The sequence below is a fragment of the Tympanuchus pallidicinctus genome, unplaced genomic scaffold, assembly GCF_026119805.1.
Source record: "Tympanuchus pallidicinctus isolate F22 unplaced genomic scaffold, pur_lepc_1.0 scaffold12, whole genome shotgun sequence".
In the NCBI taxonomy this organism is placed as follows: domain Eukaryota; kingdom Metazoa; phylum Chordata; class Aves; order Galliformes; family Phasianidae; genus Tympanuchus; species Tympanuchus pallidicinctus.
The window spans coordinates 16,058,112-16,082,175 of NW_026294637.1; the positions used below are offsets into that span (position 1 = coordinate 16,058,112).

A 24,064-nucleotide genomic window follows, 5' to 3' on the forward strand; every position below is an offset into this window, starting at 1 on the left:
AAATCCATGAGCTTATTAACTAGCTAACATTTCTAGAAGCTGAGTCAAGCAGATCTGTGGGGCAAGAGCTGGTTCAGGACCAGAAATCATTTGCCTTTTACTGGTAAGGAGACATATTGAGAAGCTTACTTTGTTTTCTTAATTTCTGAGGCTCTTGGAGAATCTATGGCAGGCATTTCCCAGAATGCAAAAACCGGGGATCTTTTGGTCTTTGGAGAATGTGTTGGAGTTGCATCCAAAGCTCTTTGCGGCCTCACAGAGGCAGCAGCTCAGGTAAGCTGTTGAAGCCTGTAAAATAGAAGTCTGCAAAGCAAATGTATGCTTGTTTTTGTTTTTAAGAAAGTGGATGTTATGCATGTGTAAATCTGAGGTTTACTTCATTTGGGCTAAGCAGATGCTTTCTGAATAACCAAAGAGTCAAGAGATGGTCACTGTGGTTGGACCTTATACAGGAAGGCTTTGTAATTGGTCTTGGAGTTAAGGAATATGTGCTTCTTCTTAATTAGAAGAAGTGTTTTGTGCTGCAGTCCTGACTTCAATAGCAGCTGCAAGAGTATTTAGGGGACATCTGCAGACCCGATTAGAGTTATAATTGCTTTCTTGCTCTCTTGAGATCCTCTTCCTTATGTTAAAGCAGGTACAGCCTTGTAAGTAAAGCATCAGGCTGTGGGAAATCATGCTATGCATCTGGAAACTGCTTTTTTATTTCCACAAATACAGAATGTCTCATTATGGACTTCATCTAACCCTAGATTCTTTACGAAATATGAAAGTAATAGGTAGTGTATTATAATGTAGGTTGATTAAAAGTGATCTTCAAACACAGTTTTGACAGTCCAGACAATTTCTCCTTGTTGAGAGGCATGAAACAATCTCAAATTAAGAAAGAAAGTAAATTTGGCTGTAAGGCATGTTGAGCTGCAGTGTGACGACCATCCCCACAGATGTGATAGTCAGTTACTTAGCAGCCACATTTGTTGTGGTGTCCTGGCTTTGGCTGGTGAGAAGGAATGCAGAGAGGTGTTTGTTGGCTTTACATATGAAAAAATAGTGAAGAAAAGTAAAACTGACTTTCTGCTCAGGCTTCATCAAAACCCTTTGCACCACCAGCTGTGGCAAATCCAGTAAGTCTCTAGGGAGTGTTTATGATCGTTAAAGCTTTTCCATTGACTGTCCAAGTGCAAAACAACCTTTCCAGGGAGACCAGCTGCCTAAGTAAACAGGATGGTTTTGTTTTCACTAGTCAAATTTTGGAAGTGTAGTGGCTGAGATGTCCTGTTTTCATCAGATTCTGGAGATGTATTGCTGAAGGCAGTGTTCATAGTATTTTTCAGTATAATTTTTGAATAAACTCTGTTTGCAATCACATGTCAAACTTAGCAGAAAGACAAGATAAATTTAGCATTGTTTCATAGATCATTTTTTTTCTTCCTTTCTTGATTTCTAGGCTGCTTACCTGGTTGGCATTTCAGATCCCAACAGTCAGGCAGGTCAGCAAGGTCTTGTTGACCCAATTCAATTTGCCAGAGCCAATCAAGCAATCCAGATGGCTTGCCAGAATTTGGTAGATCCAGCAAGCAGCCCATCACAGGTAATTCCAGAGGATTGTGGTGAGACTGTCACTGTTAGGGTATGCATTTTGTTTGTGACCGAGCAAAGGAGTTCTGCTTTGAACTGTAGCTTTGCAGAGCTAGAGTATAGTAACTGTCATGCCTTTCTGACAGTCTGTTTGTTTTGTGCCATCTACATTGACAGGTATTGTCAGCTGCCACAATTGTGGCCAAACATACTTCTGCTCTGTGCAATGCTTGTCGCATTGCTTCATCAAAGACAGCAAATCCTGTTGCCAAGAGACACTTTGTGCAATCTGCCAAGGAAGTTGCAAACAGCACCGCTAACCTGGTTAAGACTATCAAGGTACAAGTGCTGCTTAGTCACGCTGCATTTTTTCTTCAGAATCAGAACAGTTATCAGTATCGTTTAACCTGTGATCTGTGTGTTTTAAGAAATGTTTAATTACACTCTTGAAGGTCTGATCTGAAAACTATGACAGGGTATAGCTGTGTCATAGTCAAAATGGGAAGAACTGGGCAATATTAACAGAAAGGCAGCTGGCCTTTATGAGGCCATTATGAGATGGAATACTTGTGTGTTGATGTGCAGAATGAGCTGGCACCATTAGAACAGTGTGCAAACAACCAAATGTGAAGGTTTATAGTGGTGCTGTGTTGCTTAATATCCGGAGTAGTTTATGTTACTGCTGTTTAATAGTCTTCTGTTAATGGTCATGTATTTTCCAGATACCTGCCTGTGTTGTGGCAGGGGGTCGTTTTGCCTCTTATAAGCAAAAAATAATACTTTCTAAGGTATAGAGAACTGATGAATCTGAATCCATTAGCTGATCAGCAACTGAAATTCTGGTGAAAATAGTTTTGCTTCTAAGCCTGGAAGGTAATACGGAAGGTCCTTCATACTGAAGTATTTCTGAGATTATGAAAGAAATTAGGTCATTTGTGTGAAAATGGTAACAATAAATTAATGGTTTGCTTTCAAGCAAAAAAGAATAGTTCAAGAAAGAGCCAAATTGTTTGCCATTTCCACACATTAGAGCATGAGGTGTACTGAGACATGATTTCTGAGAAAAATCAGATCAATGATTTAAAGCACTTGTTCAGTCTTATGAAGTAAAGCAGCTGTGTTGACTTTAGGGTCAGTAATAATCTAAGTTTAAAACAAACAAACAAAAACAGAGTTAAACTATCGCATTCTTCACATCAGAATTGTTTCTGTGGGAAGTTTTGGATTTCAAATGGCATTAGCACAACAGTTTGAACTCATAGGAATTAAACTATCATATTTGATTTTGCAAAGAAACCCATTCATGTGGAGCTCAAACCGTGCTTTAACTTCTAGGCCCTGGATGGTGATTTCTCTGAAGAGAACCGCAACAAGTGTAGAATTGCTACTGCGCCATTGATAGAGGCTGTGGAAAACCTGACAGCATTTGCTTCAAATCCAGAATTTGTCAGCATCCCAGCACAGATCAGCACTGAGGTAGGCAGGATGTGGCAGTTTGATCCTGGAAAACACTGATTTCATTGTCTGCTGGAAGACAGAGAGTGTAGAGACTGCCCTGAAGCATGTCTCCATCTTCCTAGGGTGTTTTGCAGTCTTTTGCTTAACCTTCAGTGTTGAATTTTGCACCAGTAAAATAAAAATGGTATGTTCCAGTAAAAAATAATATGTTCCAGTAAGCACTGGCAGCTTTCTGTTAGTGAAGTAACATGGGAAGGGTGAGTTCCGTGTCTTGTTAGCTGGGTGCCTCCGTGCAATGAAGTAATAAACCTCCTCTTTTCCCTCAAGAATAATTAGTTCTGCAAAGGATTGAATGGATGTCACTGTGTTTTTTTCCTTCCAAAAACGATGCAAAGTCACGATGACAAAAAACAGGCATTTTGCAAAGAGAAACTTCTTATAGGCCATCTGTATTTTTGATAGTTCTGTCCTCAACCCTGTAACTAGAACAGATTAGTATCTAGCCGAACTAGTTGAAGTTTTTTTTAAGTGGAAAAAAATCCTTCAAGCTTATAAAAGCATTGGGAGAAGTAAAGATCATGTATTATTAGTGAGTTTACAACTTCTGCTTCCTGCTGTTGGAAACCACAGAACTAGCTGGAAATATTAGATGATACAGTAACTGTTGCAATCTAAATGTTGTGGGACTCTAATCTTATCCTGCCTTCTAGTCCTGTGAACCTTGTGTTTACCAGGTCACTGGAGATAAGATAGTTGTGAAAACAATGACTCAATAAGAGTATTCTTGTCAAAGTAATTCCTGTGAAAAGAATATGCTTGCTTGGATCTTGCAAGTTCTGTGACAAAAAGTGGGTTAAATGATCTCTGTAGGCTACAATTAGTGACGTGTTTCTACTTTGTCCTGTTTATCAGCTGAATGGTGTCTTTGTAAACTTGAAAAGTAGTTTTTGAAGTATGGTGCAGAGGAAACAGTTGAACTGCATTCACAACCACTATTTGTATGTTGATTATCAGTAAATATTGTAGTACAGAACAAGAAATGATCATGTTATTTCACTGCTGCCAGTTAAACCTTTTATTTTTTTTTAGTATCAGAACGTGTGGACAAACTGAAATAATGATATAAATGTTCTTTGTGGTCTTTTGCCTTTTGATCACAGGGATCACGAGCACAGGAGCCAATTCTAGTTTCTGCTAAAACAATGTTAGAGAGCTCTTCTTTATTGATCAAAACAGCTCGTTCTCTGGCAATCAATCCAAAAGACCCTCCTACATGGTCAGTGCTAGCTGGGCATTCCCATACTGTCTCAGATTCTATTAAGAGTCTTATCACCTCTATCAGGTATGTCTTCCATAGAAAATGCTTTTATGTCAAGATTTAAGCTGTTCAAATAAAGGAAAAATGAAGTATGATATTCTATGGCCTGTGGTGCTGTGATATTCTTCACTAATGGAAGTAACTTGTTGTGTGATTTGTGTGATGTGTGCTGCTTAATTGTTATCAGTGATTACAGCATTCAGAGTAGGGTTGATTTTTTTGTTCTGTTGTATTTCACCTGTTCCACCTCTGATCCAGTTAAACACAGGAGGGCATGCTGTGGAATAACAAGATTAGCTAATGTGATTTCTATCCAGACTGCTTAACAGCATAGAATGTGTGGTAAAGGGTAGTTTTGGTGGGTGGGTGAGATGGTACTTGTATATAGTGGATTTCTGTTACCCATCTGATACTGCAGTCTTCTTGGCTTTCTTGCAAGTATGCTGTTAGAAAGTGTGAACATTTCTTTATGTTTGGACTAAACCTGTAGATCCACTTCTTAGTGAAAACTTTTAAACTCATCTTTTAAACTCCATCTTTTGTCTTTCAATATCAATTCAGTATCAAAATTGTCAGAGCATAGTGCACTAAGGAGTTATGCATTTAATAATGATAATGAATTTGCTGAAATAGCAAACTGTGTGTCATGAGAAACTATCTGGAAACTAATCTTTATTAACAGATACCAGGGAATTGGGTGTAAAAGATAACACCCAGTCACCCAAAGGAGTTGTTTTCTGGATCGGTCAGTTGCACAGAAATATTTTCTCCTGTTGTCTGTTGCCTTTTCATGTTGACATTTTCTATAGAGCTAATTACCTGACTAGCCTGAGGAGATTTCTTCCACGTGTGTGGAGTACTCAGTACATAAGTCCAAGTCTTGCCAATACAACAAAGCTAACTTAAGCATTGTTGCCCTCCTCCCACATGCTTTATGTATCACTAGTTAATGAAGAGCACCAGTATACAGTCAGGATAGGGCCTGTCTCCTTCCTAGCATGATCAAATTTACCACTGGTGTCTTTCAGGGATAAAGCCCCAGGGCAGAGAGAATGTGATTACTCTATAGATGGGATCAACAGATGCATCAGAGACATTGAGCAGGCCTCTCTTGCAGCTGTCAGTCAGAGTCTGGCCACAAGGGATGACATCTCAGTTGAGGTAAGGGAGGTGGTGTAGTAACAGAGGAACGCTGCTCAGTCTCGTTCATCCTGCATTTGTGTGTTTGAACATGTAAACACAAGCAGTTAGCAGAATCTATGCCTGAGGTGAGAATTTGTCATTAAAGTCTTTCTGGGTAAAATCACGTGCTGGCCAAAGCGTGTTGCTTCTGGAAAGGTGATAGAGTCACTGGCCAAAAGCAGTGGTGAAAGCAGTTATTTTTAAAGACCACCATTGTATTATTTTGGTTTCCTTTGCTGATGTGACTGACTGATAATTAACGTTTTCCTGACAACTGAATGGAAGTTAGAATGTTTTTGAAATGCATTTATTACTAGAAGACCAGTGATTTAAATTACAATGTCTTTCTTTATTAATGCAATAAATTATTTTTTTTTCTTTCTCCACTGCTGAATTTCTGCTGTTGGTTTCACAGTCTACAGCAGAGCTCTTGTGCTGTATTGTCTACTTTGAGAAATATCTCTTCACATTTAAATAGGAGCTCCAGCCAGTTCCTCTAAGTGCAGTGATACTGACCCCTAGGCAGGGCAAGAACAGGTGTTAAATTTGTTTGTTTTGTTTCCTTGTTTGTGTTGTTTTTCTGTTGGTTGTGTGTTTGGGGGGTGGGGGCTGCCATATTGCAATGACATAAGGCAGCTGCTCCTGAATTTCCTGCGATCAGCTGGAGGGAGCCACCTTTTCCCTTGTTCCCCAAACCTGCCGTATCGCTGCTGTTTACAGCAGCAGGGCCTACCTCAATGTTCTTGTAGTTGAAGTTAGATAAAGGAGAAGAAATGATCATGGAAATCAGATGGGCAGCATGGATGTTTGTATCATGGTGTAGTGGGCCATTTAACTGTTTGGAGTATTTTAGATTGTCGAAGTCTGATTTCTGTGGTGTGGCGTCACTTGATTACAGCTGTCACTGACAACTTCTCTTTTTGTTAGGCTCTACAGGAGCAGCTGACATCAGTCGTTCAGGAAATTGGCCATCTTATTGATCCAATAGCAACCGCAGCTCGGGGAGAGGCAGCACAGCTTGGGCACAAGGTGCAGTCCTAACAAAGTCTTGAGCAGTTTGACAGAAAGGGGGGACCACAACAAAGCAATGCTTCTCACCTCATTTGAAAGAGAAAAGGAATGTACTTGGAAAGAAGGAAGATCTGGGATTTCTCAATACTTGGGGCTGAGACCAACTAAAGCCATAAGCAAGGCACATCCACTGAAGTTTTTGGTGTGAGAGAGATTAGTGGAGAAAGGACAAATTAAGAAAGGGGATGGAAAAGCAAAGATGGAGGCTTAGACTGGTTTCTAGGGAGTGTGAAGTGCTTGCTTTCCACTTTCTGAGGGAGACTATTTCCACTGACTAGACATGGCTAAAGATAACAGGTAGCTATGGAGTCACATTCCTTCTCTCGCTCATTTGATAAATGTTTACCAAAGTGCATATAAGCAGTTTACTCTAGTTTTACCCACCCAGTGCAGAATGTATGGCTCCTGCTGTTCACCTGGGTGCATTTTAAAAGACCTTATGTTTGTGAAATATGTGCTTTCTGATCTTAGCATTTTTGTTGTTTTCCTCTGGAAAAGCTTCAGGGATATGGAACTTGCAGCTACTAAATTCATCGTGTTATTTGAATTGTTGTTTAGCCAAAAGCAGATGTTTCCTCATACCAGTGTAAATTGGGTCAGAAAGGAGAAAAAAAGATGCTGAGTTCACACATTTCTGAAGAGTCAATTACCTCAACAGAAGTTGCTTGCATAGCGAAGTGTCTTTCAGTATTTTAAACAAAGTATTGAACCCAAGTAGTTCACTCAGCACATGGCCTGTGCCTGGCATGTAATCTCTGTAGCATGCCCTGTCAGCAGGCACTCAACCACCCATCTGCTTCTTAGCAGTAAGGACAGTTGGGGCATGTGGCTGCCTTGTACAACAGTTAATGCATGAGAAGTGATGACCTGTGTCAATGGAAATGGTAGAGCTTCTGCCTGTTACGGCATCTTATTCATAAGAGAACCCTCCAAGTCTGTATGATAATCCAGTGCAGGTTAGGTTAGGGCTTGAAGGACGTGAATCTCAACCGTCCTTGATGTCAACAGAGCCGTCCAAATCCAGTGCAGTGCCACTGATGACCTGTTGTGTGTAATTGAAGGCTGAGCTGTTCTGATCTTGCACAGGGCTGACTTGTTTTCTTTGCACTGCTAAGGATTGTGCAACTTACAATCATTGAATCATAGAATATCCTGAGCTGGAAGGAACCCAAAAGGATATCGAGTCAGTGTTGAAAGTGATTTCAGCTGATACGAACCCTCAACTGTGTGCTTCTGAGGGGAGAAACACTGCATTATTGCAGAACTGAAAACTCTTGACTCACAAAATCACCCTGGCATATATTACAAACTAAATGGGCAGCTCTTAGGCATTACAATAGTGTGCTACTTTAGCTAATCTGAGTTGAATTAGAGAGTAGCGTTCTTCATCTCAGTTCTGAAATAGCCTTAACAGACTGTTGATTAAGTTGTTTTGGCTTTCCTAGGTTACACAGCTTGCAAGTTACTTTGAACCCTTGGTGTTAGCTGCAGTTGGTGTAGCATCCAAAACTCTGGATCATCAGCAACAAATGACAGTGTTGGACCAGAGCAAGACATTAGCAGAGTCTGCCTTACAGATGTTGTATGCAGCCAAAGAAGGAGGAGGAAATCCCAAGGTATAGTCACTGCATAATAATGAGAAGTCGGAGGGTAAAATGCATCTTTCAGTGTACATAGTACCAAAATTGAGGTAAGGTGTTAAACACGACTTGGAAAACAGTTGGACAGTGGTGGAATAAATGACAGAGGGCACAAGTCTGCCCACCAGCACTTGGAGGTATGCGCATTCCTGCTCAGTAAGAGGTGAGTATGGTGTGCCCAGAGCCGTGAGGTGCTCCTGCACTACTGGACAAGGACAGGCGCAGCACGCACAGTATCTTGAGGAACAACTGTGTGATGGAGCACCTACTCTTTAATTTGTTTGCAGCTGTTGCAGTAGATTTTTTCTTCAATTTTTAGTGTCTTTGCTTAAAGAAGTTCTGTTTTTTACAACCTTCTTTATTACAGACTTGGGGTTAAGGCAAGGCTTTAAAATCTTTTTTCTTTTTTTGACAGAATGTTTTTTGGTTTAAATTTCATCTTGTTGTTCTCTCTGTTTCAGGCATCACATACTCATGATGCAATTACTGAGGCAGCTCAACTGATGAAAGAGGCTGTGGATGATATCATGGTTACCTTGAATGAAGCTGCTAGCGAAGTAGGCATGGTTGGAGGAATGGTAGATTCAATAACAGAGGCAATGAGCAAGGTGAGCAGAGAAGAACAGAGCATGATTTTCCTTGGCACTAGATCTGCAGTGCAGAAGATACTGTTAATTCATTTCAGTATGTGGCAATTGACATGGAAAAACAGGCAATCCAGAGATTGTTTCAGAAGTAATGCAAATTGTGAAACCAACGTCGGCATAGGATGGTGTTCATAGTTCTAAACTGGTAGCAAGTGGTGGTTAGAGTGAGTTGGGAATGTTTTAGTCTGGGACCATACTGGTAGTGAAAGAAAGTTATAGTTACAGGTCATCTAAATTTCTAATTGCTATCCTTTTTCCTGTTCCTATTTATGTTAGTGTGTTAAGTGATCAGCTGGTTTGCCTTGAAGTGATCGGCCTGGTTAGTGCCAATGGGAAAGCAGCAAAGCCTAAGCAGTTTTTCTACCTTTTGAAAGGAGCCATATTGGAATGTTGAAGTTTAAAGTATAAATGAGCTGAAACAAATAATTCATCTTTTCACTTTTCTTTTTGTTGGGATGTTTTTTCTGTGGATGTGTGTTCTAAAGGCATGCAGAACATCGCTGTTAACTCATAAGGGGATCTTACTTATTTTTGTCAGGGTTAATTCTGCCTGTAGCTTGCATTTTCATTTCTACGTTTGTTGAGAACAGTAAGAGTTGATATGAACTTTCCATGCAAGTTGGCCTTGCACTCAAAGACTCTAAGTTTAAAAAAAAAAAAAAGCTATCTGGGTTCTATTTCACAGTCACAAAATAACGTAAAGCGTTTTTTACAGTTCCATATATATATCTTGTGGTGCATTTAGTCCAAGAGAGAGTATTAAAATGAATACATAATTTCAGTGTTATGTGGAAAGTTTGTTATTTATTATGAAGTTTGTTTTTTTCCCATAATTTTCCCACATTTCTGCAGCTGGATGAAAGTACACCTGCAGATCCCAAGGGAACATTTGTTGATTATCAGACCACTGTGGTGAAATACTCTAAAGCCATTGCCATTACAGCACAGGAAATGGTAAGAATTTTGGCTAGACCTGACTAAAAGCTCTTCTGTGTTCTTAAGAACCATGGAATGCTTTACACGCTGATGTGTAACTCGTTGTCATGCTGATTTCCTATAGCATTATCTATTTAGGAACAATTAAATAAAAGAAACGATTTTGTAAAATACGCTCGCGTGACCTTAGAGATGTGCTGATGGGGGCGTTCTCTAGGAGCACTGGGTCTCTGGGTTGTTTTGTGGCTCTTCTACAAAAATACGTTTTATTTACTTGTTTTGTGTTAGAAATGCAAAGGAAATGTTTTACCTAAATAACTTTTGGTCAGTCTGTTTACTTGTCACCAAAATACTGCCGTACGTTCATTGATGACTTCAGGTTGACCTTTCACAGTGTGTGCAGATTTTAATTTAGCCCATGAAATAACATCAATTTCTTCAGATGTTTATGTTTATGAATTAATATAGATTAAGATATTATAGTATTTTTTCATGCACTTTGGAGTTTATCTGTGTTTAGAAACAACAAAGGAAAAAAAAAATTTTTTTTAATTGAACCAGTGCTATTCTGTGTAACAGAATGAAGTGTTTGAGTTTTGAAGAACACTTTTTGTTTTCAGGAGGGATGGAGGATTATTTGTGTATGCTAGATGCAGAAATGTCCTGTGGAGAGATGATCTTTAAGGAATTATTCAGTTCTGCAGTCCGTGTTACTGCTCTCTATGACATGACTGTTTATTTGCAAATAGTAAGAATTTGTTTAAAACTAGTTGTGCCCCCATGGAAGGAATCTCATGCCTTTTGCTAACATAAGCTGGACAAAGAAGAAATATTTTTGTCTAAAAAGTAGATATTTTCCAGAAAGATGCTCGGTTATGTATACCAAGGTATACTTTATCCTTCTTCTCATATTTTAGAAATGTCTTGCACTGATCCTGGGACTTTCTCAATTGTTATGCTCCTATGCCACAGCAGCCGAGACTGACACAGGCTGGCTCACCTTTGACATCATAAGGTGGCTCTGAAAGATAAATCCCACTTCATCATCCAATGAGAATAACTGTGCAGCTGGCCTATTGCTCCACTGGGTCAAAGAGTGAACTGCGAGATCTAACTGCTGCTCTTTGATTATCCCAGATGTTCTGCAAGTGCCTGATTATCATGACTCTAATAAAGCATGTTTGCCTGAGTTTCCTCACAGAATTCTTACTGGAGAACACCTCCCTTACACTTTAGGCGTTTTTCCTCACTTCATCAGTGTGACCAAATAAAAGTGTGTGCATCTAAACTGGTGTGTATTAACAGATTATTCTCATGCCTGTCATTTTTCTCTTGCCTGTGTTCTTTTTTCAGATGACTAAGTCGGTTACTAACCCGGAAGAGTTGGGAGGACTTGCATCACAAATGACCAATGACTATGGGCATTTGGCTCTCCAGGGCCGAATGGCTGCAGCTACTGCTGAACCAGAGGAGGTCTGCAGCTTTTAGACCTCTTTATTCTGTGCATACAGTGGGACCACCATGGGTATTCCTTTACTGTAGTGAATAAAATACATATAGAGCAAAATAACAGGAGGTAATGGCATCACTCAGTTGCAGTAATATGGGAGCAGCTGGTGCTGATTCTGACACAGTGATGGTGAAAGGTCTAGAGAGTAGAATATATGAGGAGTGTCTGAGGTCCCTGTGTTCGTTCAGCCCAAAGCAGTGGAGCTGAGGTGAGGCCTCTCAGTGGCTGCAGCTCCTCACAGAGCAGGGGAGCAGCACTGAGCTCTGCCCTCTGGGACAGCAGCAGGGTCTGAGGTCCTGAATCTAACGAAATGATGTCTTTTCAAGACTGCATGGAACCTTAAAGCATCAACATTTAGTTACAGACAAGTGTCATAAGTACTGCTTATTATAATTTATGAAGAGATCTGATTTGTGTTTGATACCACTCTGTACGTTGAGCCTTTGTTTGCCTTACATTGTGGCTTTGTAGGCTACAGCTGAGCTGTGCATTGTGCTACAGAGTGCATATTTAGTACAGCACATCTCAGCCTTCACATTACTTGCATGTGAGTGTAGTGGAATAGGAAGTAGGAGTTACTGTGAAACATTTTTGTTGATCATTGGAAATTTTAACCTTAGCTTCTGGTTCTTTTAAGTCCTTTTGATGCACAGAAAATGCCTATGGAACAAATTTCCTACTAGGAATCCACAGATTTTTAACAATCATTAGGGATTATGCAAAAAGAGCAGCATTTTACTTTTTTCATGCTTTCACTAGTCTAAACCCCTCCATCTAGCTTCAAAAATAAACAGCTCACAATAATAGACAGCAATGTAGACTGGGACGGATTCCTCCAGGTAACTTAGAAACAACTTGCAAACACAAAGAAAGCTCTTCATCTCATGGGATCTAATGAATTACATATGTGTTCTGGGATTGTTTTGTTTTTATTTGTTTTTTTGCTGTAAGGGATTTCAAGTCTAACTTCCTGTTCTGAAAGTTGGGGTATGGGCAAACAGTAGGAACGCAGTTGTCTTTGTCTGCCAGGGCGTCTTTCATACCATAGAATGAGAATATCATGTGGGAGAAAGGGCTTCTTTACGTGGCATTATGCTTTTTGTGCTTATGGTTTGCCTCCATGGCATGACCGGCCATAGCAGGTGCTGCATATTCTGTGAACGAAAAATAAATCCTTTGTGCTCTCTTCTTTTCATTGAATTCCTCTGATTATGGAGCATGGAAAGACTTGGTTCAGATCTGGTAAGACGGTGTCACCGTCACCAGATATATTGGATTGTCTGGACAAAGGACCTACTTAGAGATTGTGACTTGGTAATTTGACCACTGATAGACTACTTCAGTGCTCCACACTCAGTAGCTAAACAGAAAGCAATAGCTTGCACTTCTCTTTGTATTGATGAACACTGGTGCACATTACTTTCAGCCTGAAGTAGGAATAATTTTTTGTGATACTGATGACTGTGAGTTCTGCTTAATTATTAATCTGAATACAAAATTATATGCCTCAGTACATACAGGTACTAAAACTAGTGTGAATTTCCAAACAGGGATATTCCATACGTTTTAACATAAGATTATTAATGAATTGGAAGCAGTGAGGGCAGGATTTTCCAGATTTCAATATTGCATATGTATGTGGTCAGTTTTAGAGTATTGAGAAATGTACTTGACTCAAAAATGAAAGAAAGAATTCATGTATTATTCAACCTGGTTTCAGCAGTGTAGAGCAGGCATTTACTTTTTACTCATCATGAATACCTTTAAGACATCTCATGCTGACAGTAACTTTTCTGCTTTAAGATTTTGGGAAAATTAACTTATTCAAATGCATGCAACCTTTTTGGGGAAGTTGTGTGTGCTTGAATTAAGTAGTCTTGACTTGGATAAATGTGTTGTGCTAACCATGTTAGGCTTACAGATGTGTTCTTGTCCCCTGGACCAGTTCACTAGCACTCCAGTTTTATAAGTAGGTCTTTTCCAGGGTTCTACTGTGGGAACAGATGATATTAAATCTACCCAATCTCTGCAGAAAATACATTGATGGGCAGAATTTTTGTAATAAAGAATCACCAGAGTGACTACATTTCTATTTGTGTTGACACAGTGCACTAGCGTGACATTTACTTACTTTGCTCCCTTCTACCCTTTACCTCCTTTATCATCTAGATAGGGTTCCAGATCAAGACTCGGGTGCAAGAACTTGGTCACGGCTGTATCTTTCTCGTGCAAAAAGCTGGAGCTCTCCAGATTTGCCCTACAGACAGTTACACCAAAAGGGAACTGATAGAATGCGCTCGTGCTGTGACTGAAAAGGTAGGACATCCATGTATTAACCCGAGGAGTCAGTCAGTCTGGTTGTGTAGGCACCGGTTATTTTATATATAAAACTTACCATTATACTAGAATATTGACTGAATTAAAGTAAGTTTACTTTGCTCCTTTTCTTTCAAATATTCACTGCACTGTGTGTACCAAATTAGTACTAATCCTGTTTTAAAACTTCATCCTTGTACCAGGGGGAGTCTGGTCGTAAGGCAGCAGATGGCGCTTGTCTTATGAGACACTTCCCCTGGAAACACTGAAGTCCATGTAGGTGGCCACAGATAACACAGTGAGGCTGTCTGAAGTCACTTTCTTTCTGTATCAGCATTCTCTCTGCTCTCTGGGCCATCCTAATGCACTTAGAATAGCACCTTCAGCCTGACTTGGTTTTCTTGGTCTTTGGATGTGTGTGATATGTAGTTTGCTTTTGGGGGGAAATGAAAGTGGAGAATTAAATGTCAGCTTCATTTGGATTTCATGGAACATCACTTGCTCAGCCTGTGTTAGTATGCTCTCAGCTGTACAGCTTCTCTACTGTGTTGTACCCCAGCTTATCAGCAATTCTAAATTTGAGCAAAGGCAGTTTCTTGTAAGGAGAGTTACAGTTATAGATGACATTAATAGTGAATCACAGGAACCTGTTCAGGGGAAAAGTTTGTACAGAACTTCGTGAGGGACTGTACTATTAGAGGTTAGTATAAATATCCCTGGATGAGGATTCCAGGAAGACCCAATAGTGGCCTTTCAATACCTAAAGGGGAAGGCATAAAAAAGAGTCTGTCCCATTCTTTAGCAGGATCTGCTGTGATAGGACAAGGGAAATGGTTTCAAAGTAAAAGAGGGGAGATCTAGATTGGTTATAAGGAAGAACTTAAGGGCAGTAAGGCACTGAAACAGGTTACTCAGAGAAGAGGTGGATGCCCTGTCTGTGGAGACATTCAAGGTCAGGCTGGACGAGGCTCTGAGCAACTTGATCTATCTATAGGTGTCCCTGTTCACTGCAAGGTGTTAGACTAGATGGTCTTAAGGGTCCCTTCCAGTTCAAGTGATTCTACTACAAAAGCAGCATTTGGGGGAAGAAGGGGAAGGATGTAGGATTGCGTTTGTTCAGTCCTAAGTATTGTTTGGATGCAGATGTTTGTTGCCAGATGGTGGTTGTTTTTAGGTGAGTGTTTCTTTGAAGGCAAACCAGAGTGGCAGAGTCATCTTAACACTATAGCACTGCACTGTGTTTATGGACAGTACAGGATATTGACTCTGAGCCGTGATTTTCCTCACGTCTTGTACAAAGTGTGTATTTATTAACAGCAGGGAGGAGGGATCTCACCTCAGCAACAGCAGTTAGATAGCATCAGCCAGCAGAGGTGTACCTCCTCTGCTATTGTTTGTAGGACAACACAGACTCACAAGGCAAGTTCTTCAGCCTCGTGGTCAAGTTACCAAGCAGTACCAGAGATGATGGAAATGATGGAAAAGTGATTTTGACTCTGAAGTAAATGTGAGCAGGCTGCTTTTTGACAATACAAAGCTTTGTAAGATAACTTGAATTCTTGTTTATTGTAGCAGGGACACCTTTCCTTTCTTACAGATAGTAAGGAAGATGTATGCTTGTAGTATTGATTGCCAAATGTTATTCTTTATACTTAAAGCTGATGTTGATAAGGCCTTTCTGATCTCATTTATTGTATATATAATGCCAATTGTATTTATTGTATATATAAGTGCCCAATCAAATCTGTCTTTGTATGAATGACAAAGGCCAGTAATGGGCTTCCACTGTTAAAAGCTAGCTTGACTCAGTATCAGATAATGAGGCTTTGTTTCAATTACAACCTTATTCCTTTATGTTGTTTCCAGGTCTCCTTAGTTTTATCTGCCCTTCAAGCAGGAAACAAAGGCACGCAAGCTTGTATTACTGCAGCCAGTGCTGTGTCTGGGATAATTGCAGATCTAGACACCACTATCATGTTTGCTACTGCTGGAACCCTTAATGCTGAAAACAACGAATCATTTGCAGACCACAGGTCAGTATAAATGAAAACAAATAGTGCATGCAAAGGGAAAGAATGGAACTGGCAGAAGCAAAAGGCACATGGAGATAAATATTTACTTTACTAGATTCCCAGGAATGCAGTCAAATGAAGCAGAAGAATGTGAATAGAAGTGGGAAAAATAGGATATGTGTAGAGGACAGCAAATTTCACTCTGTTATTTCTGTAAGGAAAGAATTTTAAACAGATGGAGGACATCTACTAAGAGCACTTCCAACAGATAACCACAATTGTAACTATTTTGTCCTTTTTGTTTTTAATTAAGCTTCATCAGTGTATAAGCTAGCATTCGCTGTCATTCCGTTAGGGTGAATCAGTGATCCAAGACATTGAAGAAGAATCTTCTCTATACTTTTTTTCCAACAGCTGTTTCTGACTGCTAGTTTGTCATGCTAAATGCTTTATATGGTTAATGTTTGTAAGCAGCAGTGATGCATAGGGCACAGCTATGCCACGTTTTCCCTTTGGGGGAGATAAGCCAGTTTTTCCTTCTAGTAGCGTCTGGCATATAATAATGTCACTGCATTTTTCAGCATGCTGAGAGATTTATGCCATCTGACTGACTTCCTTTGCTGCAAAACTCTAGGTTTCACAGCCACAATTTATTAACTGAATAATTACATAGCACAGCAGTTGCATAGTCAGCATTTATTTCCCACCTTGTTATAGGAGTTGCTCAGGAAAGAGGCAAGACGCAGTGGTGTGTAAGTTGCTGCTGCTCTACAGAGTGAATGTCAGGGCTCATTTTCTTAAGTTCACAGGACTAATGCTTGCTTTATTGGTTTATGGGTAGGTACTGAAGACTGGCCTCAATTTTCTCTTACGGAATATTTATGAATTAAAATTGTCTGTGAGCACATTTAATTTAAAACGTAGCGCTTCTACATCTGTAATAAAACAGAAATTACAGTGGTTTTAAACAGTGTTTAAAGCTTTTTCTTTTAGTGCAGTTTTGGCTTATGTGGAATAAATCTGGCATTCTTCTTGTTCCAGAATGTTTCCATATTGTATAGTGGATGTTATTCTTTTTCTTCAACGCAGATTATTTATTTAGAAAGGAGATGGATGAGCAAACTCAGGAAGTTTGTCATGTTAAAGAGCAGGATTTAACTCTTTTAGACTGAAGAATAATAATGTTTTTAGGTATTACTTCTAAATTCCTTTGAGCATGAAGTGCACATACAAGTGCTGAGTGTTCCCTATCCATGTTCCTGGAATGTTATTTTTTTTTTTAAAGTGGGAGAAGGGTGGCAGTGACTCATTTCTCAGTTTAGATGACTGAAAGTGAGTGAAGACTAAAATGGTTGTCTTACACCAATCTTTTAGTTTTTTAATGTGTGTTACTTAAGGTGGCAGTACTGGAATTTAATGCTTAGCTGAAACATACCCTACAACAACAGTCTGTCCCTCTGCTATGCTGAGTGACATAGAAGATATTAGTCACTGGCTTTTTGTGCAATTAATTTCCAGACTGACATTTTACCTAAATGCACTTAGAGCTGTCAGTTAACTTGTCTTGTACATGAAGCATATTCTCAAAATGGTTTCTTCTTTTTCTCCAGATGTGCTTTGGATCTGTATGGTGGTGGCAGCAGGGGGGAGCACTAAATCAGTCACATTCCTCCTTTTGCCATTCTAACTACTGTGTCCTTCCCTCCTTAATTATTTTCATTTCTTTATTGTGTGCTGTTTAAAGGGGGGGGGGGTTTGACAAGTAGTTTCTTTGCAGCCTGACCAGATTTGATCCCAGAGTTAAAATGGAGCCATCTATCGTGCTGTTAACCCTATCTCACTTCTTACTGAGACTGAGTAACTTCACTGACTGCCTTGCATCAAATTATAATACTATCATTTTAACACTTGTCATTTTTTGCTTTTTTAATTGCTATCTGGCTTGTGATACATTGTCATGAGTGGACACTGGCACAGTAACTTATATCAGCTCTTCCACGTAGCTGTTAGCATAATGTTGAAAACATGTTTTTTACATTTTCCACTCCCTTGTCTGCTTCCTTCTTTTTGCTGCAGGGAAAATATCCTGAAAACAGCAAAAGCCTTAGTTGAAGATACAAAATTGTTGGTTTCCGGTGCTGCTTCAAGTCAGGACAAACTGGCTCAGGCAGCTCAGTCATCAGCTAACACCATCACCCAGCTCGCTGAGGTAGTAAAATTGGGAGCAGCTAGCTTGGGATCAGATGATCCTGAAACACAGGTGAGATGCTCTTGAGGTTCTTCTGATACTCTTACAGAAATCAAAGGAATTTACAGAAGTTGAAAAAGAGGCTAGAGAAGGTTTTTGTTTGGTAAGACCTTGTGAGAGTAGTACGTGAAGTCAAAGATGAAGGGTTCATCTCTTTGGGGGTGTTTTTGGATCAGGCATTGCTCATTTTTTAGAATACAGCCAACACCCTGGAACACGGAGCAGGAATAGGCAAGCTTCTGTGTAACTTTCTTGCTTTTCTTTCATTGATGTCTTTGTGCTCAGATACTTTTCATGAAGTGTTTGTCTTAGTTTTATTATATTGTGATGGGAATCCTGACTTACCTCATTTTGTTGTAGATAGATATGCATCGCTTCAAGGTTCTTTATTGATCTGGCAGCTGGGATGGGCACTGTATGTTACTTGCATAGGCTAACAAGCTTTCAGTATTCTGTAGCTGTGTCTGTGTTGTTTTTAATAAAATGCAATAACTTTAGCCTTCAGTGTGGATTATCTCAAATAAGGCTCTGGAAGGGTTGTGCGTTCAGTTTTGACCTCCATAATGGAGTAAACTTCCAAGATTTTCCTGTCTAGAAAAAGTCTGCTGGAAATACTTGTTTTTAACAGAAGAATTTCCTTAAAAAAATTTACAGATATAGAAGTTTTATCTAACATTGTTTTTCTATGTAGCTGAGGATACAGTAGTTAGAATAAACTGCTATTACTTACAAATAGATATTTTTTGGAGCAATTTTATATTACCAACTGGAAATTGTCCTAAATGGAGCATTTCTAATAACTGTAGAACCCAGTGCCATTACAGCATTTTTCTATAAAGGCAAAGCTGACTTTACCTGACATGATAGTTTCAGTTGTCTTACAGTGCTAGTAGTGCTAGTTGCTGTACAGCGTAGTCAGTGGGAAACAGCAGATCACATTGACATGTCTTATGTCAGGGGTTCTTTCCATATTTCCTTGGCCATAAAGCATCTGCGCTACCAAAAGCTGATAAACTTTTCAGGAATATCAAGGACTTTATTTGTATACAAATCACAGTGAACAAAATCAGGCAAAAATGAAGCTGTATTCTTATTTTTATGTACTGCTACAAAAAGTTGAGAAGTGTTTGTTCCTGAGCTTTTTTACTTTTCTTTCATGTGTTATTTTTTCTTGAAGTGAACAACTGCTCTGAAGTCTAGAAAAATACTTAGAACATCTGATTTTCTGTTGGTGAAAAGGACGAATTTGGAGGAGTTATTGAAACAGTACCCTAAAATAATAGGCAAGGCTGTTGTAGTGTGTATGTATTGTCTGTGAAGTCTTCATCTTACTTGAATCCATTTCTTGAATGAGCCTTAGGTCTGTTTCTCTTTCCTATAGGTTGTCCTGATCAATGCTATCAAGGATGTTGCAAAGGCCCTGTCTGACCTCATTGGTGCTACAAAAGGAGCTGCCAGCAAGCCAGCAGATGACCCATCCATGTACCAGCTGAAGGGGGCTGCCAAGGTATGAAAGCTTGTTCTTACTTTTTATTTGCAAGTATCAGGTCCAGTCATGCTTCCTAGACAGCTTGACTTTGGATTTCAGCAATTTCTGGTTCCTTGAGGTGTTTCAATAGCATTCTCGGATGTATATGAAAATAAGAAGATGCTACTGAGTTACCATGTCAGTCTTCGTGGGTTGTCAGATGACTTTTGTATTTTTGATGGAAGAACTGTAATCTTTCTAAACAGAAACATCTTTTGCAACCCCGAAAGGGCCAGTTTTCATACCACTACAGACTACAATTTATCCAGTAAAATCTCTTACTTAAGTCCTGGAATCTGAATGATGATATATGCTCAAGATGTGAGCATGTTACCCTCCTTGTTTAGGCCTTGCAGCTTTGAAGGGTGGGGAGCACAACACCAAAAACCCTGTGGTGAGGCTTTATGCTTATGAAGACTAACGATCCATCTCTCTAGATGTTTCCAGGAAGTACATGGATGTAAAAGCTCAAAAAGTGCTCAGATTCCACCATGTCTGATATTTTTGTGCTATGTTTTCCTTGCATCTGAGATATATTTTGACATTTGCCTCAAAAAGATCTTAAAACTGTCTTACAAAATATTTCCAGATGTGGAGATTGAGATGATATTACCTCTGTTTCCGTATTATGGGAGTGTTTTGGTAGCTTTTTGCTTTGCTATGCAATCTTCACTCTCCTGTCTTTACCTGTGAGACCTGTGCCTCTGTTCCTTTTAAAGGAGAGCAGTGTACTGTAGAGGCACAACTTGAAAATGACCCATCTCGTCTAGAAGAGTGGCTTCTTGGCTCTTCCTGCCCAGAAAAGCTATCCACGTTTTAAATTCCAGTTGTCAAAAAGCTGGCCTTTCTGCTTCGTCTTAATTCCCAAGAATTCAGATGTGTTAGTTAGATATCATTTGTATGTCAGCATATTGGGGTTTAGGAAAGACAATGACTAGTATGTTATTCTCTGTATTATGACTGTTGAGTTTCTCCTGGGATCAACCAATGCAGTATTGTTCTGTAGTAAGACGTTTCTGCAACTTACAGGGAGCTCTCATAAGCTGGCCAACAGAAGAGTCAATACTTATTCCCATAATAATTACAGTTCATGATGTTTTTTTGGCCACATTAGAAGTAATAAGACAACTATATTATTTTGCCTTGATTCATAACATGCCATCTCTGTAAGATGGGAGGAATGAATTGTGCATTTTTTTCTTCACCTCTGTTTTTCAGGTGATGGTAACAAATGTCACATCACTTTTGAAGACTGTTAAAGCAGTAGAAGATGAAGCAACTCGAGGGACAAGAGCTCTTGAGGCCACAATTGAGTACATCAAACAGGAACTCACGGTAAAGAATAAAATGACCATGCATAGCAGCTTTTGAAACTAAACTCTTAACATCAGACCAGGCTGCAGCGGAGTCCTCAAGCTCTGCAGTGAATTGGATGCAGTTTCATTACCTCCATCCATTGTACGTCATCTCTGAAAATAGAATTACATGCTTCTTCAGCCTGTCTACTTTGAGATATTAAAGGTTTCCACTGAGAGATTTGAGATGCTAGCGTCACATAAAAAATCTGGAAGCGACTTTGTTGTTTAGACATTAAGCTTTCACTGCAGACTTTATTTTCTAAGTCAAATGTTGTTTGCTTCTTATTGATCTTGGCTTTCAGAATGTCTCTTTAGCATCCAAGCCTGTTGTTTAATCTTATTTCCGTCTTCCCTTTATTTAGAAATGATATTACCAGTGATAAATAGCCTGGTTTCTCATATTTTATCAGAGAAGGAATTGACAGTACCTTTCAAATTAGGTGCTAGATCAATGACAGTTTCCTTCCTCTTTAAGATATGATAGTTTAACCAGGAGTTGCATCTTTCAGTTACTCTTCCACTAGTACACTGATCAGTGACGTAAATTAATACTTGCTTGTTTGTGAATAAGGCTCTTCTTTCCCTCTTTCCTTGACTAAAATGCATTTTAGAAGTATCTATAAACATACCTATCTATAAAAAACATCTATAGACAATGTCTTCGTTGGGAAATACTTCATTGTATGTTGTGTGTGCATTAAAATACTTAGAGTGTAACTGCATCTGGAATAGTATTGTCTTTTCAGAGGTGCTCCAGAAAGCATCTGTTTTTCATGGTGAGAACAGTGCTCTTTTGAGTAAGAAATTAGTCTTTACTGGGGAAGAAGGGAAATGAAAACAAAAAGAAACTTAACATTTTGTATACCTGTTGGAAATTCAGATATTTTCAGCAGGTGGCAAAAGCTCGTGGTTTAGTATCTGATCTGGAATGTACAATTTCAATAATTAACCAGCAGTCCTGGCTAACCAGAGAGGTTCCCCTTGACTGGAGGTTAGCGAATTTGCCTGCCATCTGCACAAAAAGGGCAGGAAGGGTAACTCAGGGATTACAGAAGAATCTGTCTGATAGCAGGGCATGGGCATTTTATGGGGCAAGTCATCTTGAATGTCATCACATGGCATAAATGGGACAGTGGAGTGATCAGATGCAGTCAGCATGGGTTTATGAAAAGCAGGTTGTTGTATCAGAAATGATGTGACCAACAGGACCAGGGAAGTAATTGTCCCTCTGTACTTGGCACTTATGAGACCGCACCTCAAATGCTGTGTTCAGTTTTAAGCCTTCCACTACAAGGATATTGAGTTGCCCAGCCATGTGCAGAGAAGAGCAACAGTGCTGATGAAGGGACTAGAAAGCAAGACTTATGAGAAGTAACTGAGGGAATGGGGGTTGTTTAGTCTGGAGAAAAGGAGACTGAGAGGAGACGTTATTGCTCTCTACAACTACCTGAGAGAAGGTTGCAACCAGGAGAGGGTGTTGGTATATTTTTTCAAGTGATGATGTGATAGGATGCAAGAAAATAGTCTGAAGTTGTGCCAGGGGAGATTTAGATTGGATAGTAGGAAGAATGTCTTCACAGAGAGCAGCTAAGCTGACTATGTAGGAGTTGGAGTCTCATTCCCTGGAGGAATTTAAGAGATGTGTGGATGCAGCTGTAATGGCCCTGGTTTAGTGTTAGGACTCAGTAGATCAGGTTGATGGTTGAACTTGATCTCGAGGAGCTCTTCTAATCTAGGTGATCTGTGGTTTCGAGTGCGTGCCGCTGTCACGGATCCTTATGAAAATCTGGATGACTAAAAGCGAACATCATTCCTTTGCATAAATTCTAGAATGTGTCAGGTCTATATTTGAAACGTTATTGTGTGTGTTTTCTCAATCTAGTTGGTATCTCTTTGAAATATTCCTCCTCCTTTCCCTTTTGTCAGTTTTGCTAAGCAATGGGCCTGTAGTAGAGCTGCTGTCATCTCTTTTGTGGGGAGAAAAGCAGGGTGCTGGATTGGTGTAGAGAAGAAGCAAGAATGGCACATATGAGCTTAGGAAAGTGTTTCGAACTTGACCTGGAACTCCAGGGACTGAATTTGAACAACACTGAGTAATATCATCCTCATATTAGACTGTTTTTTAACATTGCTTCCATTTCTGAAGAGGGAAAGTGAAAAGTTGATTGATCAGGAGCATGGGATAGACCAGGCCAAATGGCTGTCAAGACATTTGGGTTCTGTAGCCGCTAGCATGCTGAAGATGAAGAGGTACTCCCAAAGCATTGTTTGTAATGCATGTAGTACAGAAAACATCTCCTGATGGCTGCATTGCTGCTGCAGAGTGAAAGAATGGCAAGCAAATTGAGTAAAACTTGGAAATGTGAAAGATGAGCTCAAAGTAAGGTTTCCTATCTTGTATTATCTACATCTTAAAACTGTTAATGTGGTCTTCCATTCATAAATGTTGTGTGTTGTCAGAATTTAAACTATTTTCATGCAAGTCCTTATGAAAAATGGGATCTCTATGATTCTAATGGAGACTAAATGTAGAATAAGAGAAAATACGATTTTTCTTTCCTCCTCCTCCATTTTTTTAAGAGACATCTGCATATTTTAGCGATGTTCTTTGGCTATCCTGCACTGTGCTGGTTTTGGCGGCAGGGGCTCAGTACTTGTTTCTCTGTTGTCTGTAGGTAAGCAGGCTGATCAGGACCAGGCTCACAACAAATGAGAATGATACTGAAGTACTCTGAATGTGTTTCTCATTTCCTGCTAATGGAAGTCTGCATCCAGTTGCTGTCTCTTTTTCTCGGTTTGAGTTGTTGTTTTGACTTGATGGGTGGGTATCAAGCTTTCCTCCTGCTTTCACTTAAAGGTGTTTCAGTCAAATGAGGTTCCAGAAAAGACATCATCACCTGAAGAATCAATCCGGATGACGAAAGGAATCACCATGGCAACAGCCAAAGCTGTGGCAGCTGGGAACTCATGCAGACAGGAGGATGTGATTGCTACAGCAAATCTCAGCCGCAAAGCAGTAGCTGACATGCTAACAGCTTGTAAGGTAAAGAATTGCTTCCATGTCTAAGACTGATATATATTTTTTTCCCCTCTGTATTTTATTTTTCTCCTTCTCTGTAATCATCTCTTTCACTTACAGATTCTGTTCAGTTTTCTTTTTGTTAGTGTTTTACTTTCTAGATGAGAAAGTTAATGGTTATAATAATTATAAGGTGATGTGGTAACATTTCTAGCAGAGGATTTTTCTGTGCTTAAAAAAACC

General features: G+C 39.6%; 1 protein-coding gene across 5 annotated transcripts in view; it reads left to right on the forward strand.

Annotated features, from left to right (window-relative positions):
- Window positions 1-24,064, forward strand: part of TLN2 (talin 2) — a 144,394-nt gene that overhangs the window by 97,733 nt on the left and 22,597 nt on the right. For all 5 annotated transcript variants that reach the window (XM_052671576.1, XM_052671577.1, XM_052671574.1 and 2 more), the window contains exons 34-50: window positions 151-273; window positions 1,448-1,591; window positions 1,756-1,917; window positions 2,914-3,054; window positions 4,197-4,378; window positions 5,383-5,515; window positions 6,464-6,565; window positions 8,053-8,223; window positions 8,709-8,855; window positions 9,747-9,848; window positions 11,184-11,303; window positions 13,510-13,656; window positions 15,523-15,689; window positions 17,745-17,928; window positions 19,298-19,423; window positions 20,663-20,779; window positions 23,660-23,845. In XM_052671576.1, coding sequence (XP_052527536.1) covers window positions 151-273; window positions 1,448-1,591; window positions 1,756-1,917; window positions 2,914-3,054; window positions 4,197-4,378; window positions 5,383-5,515; window positions 6,464-6,565; window positions 8,053-8,223; window positions 8,709-8,855; window positions 9,747-9,848; window positions 11,184-11,303; window positions 13,510-13,656; window positions 15,523-15,689; window positions 17,745-17,928; window positions 19,298-19,423; window positions 20,663-20,779; window positions 23,660-23,845 — 2,454 coding nt within the window. The remainder of the gene's footprint in view (window positions 1-150; window positions 274-1,447; window positions 1,592-1,755; window positions 1,918-2,913; window positions 3,055-4,196; window positions 4,379-5,382; window positions 5,516-6,463; window positions 6,566-8,052; window positions 8,224-8,708; window positions 8,856-9,746; window positions 9,849-11,183; window positions 11,304-13,509; window positions 13,657-15,522; window positions 15,690-17,744; window positions 17,929-19,297; window positions 19,424-20,662; window positions 20,780-23,659; window positions 23,846-24,064) is intronic.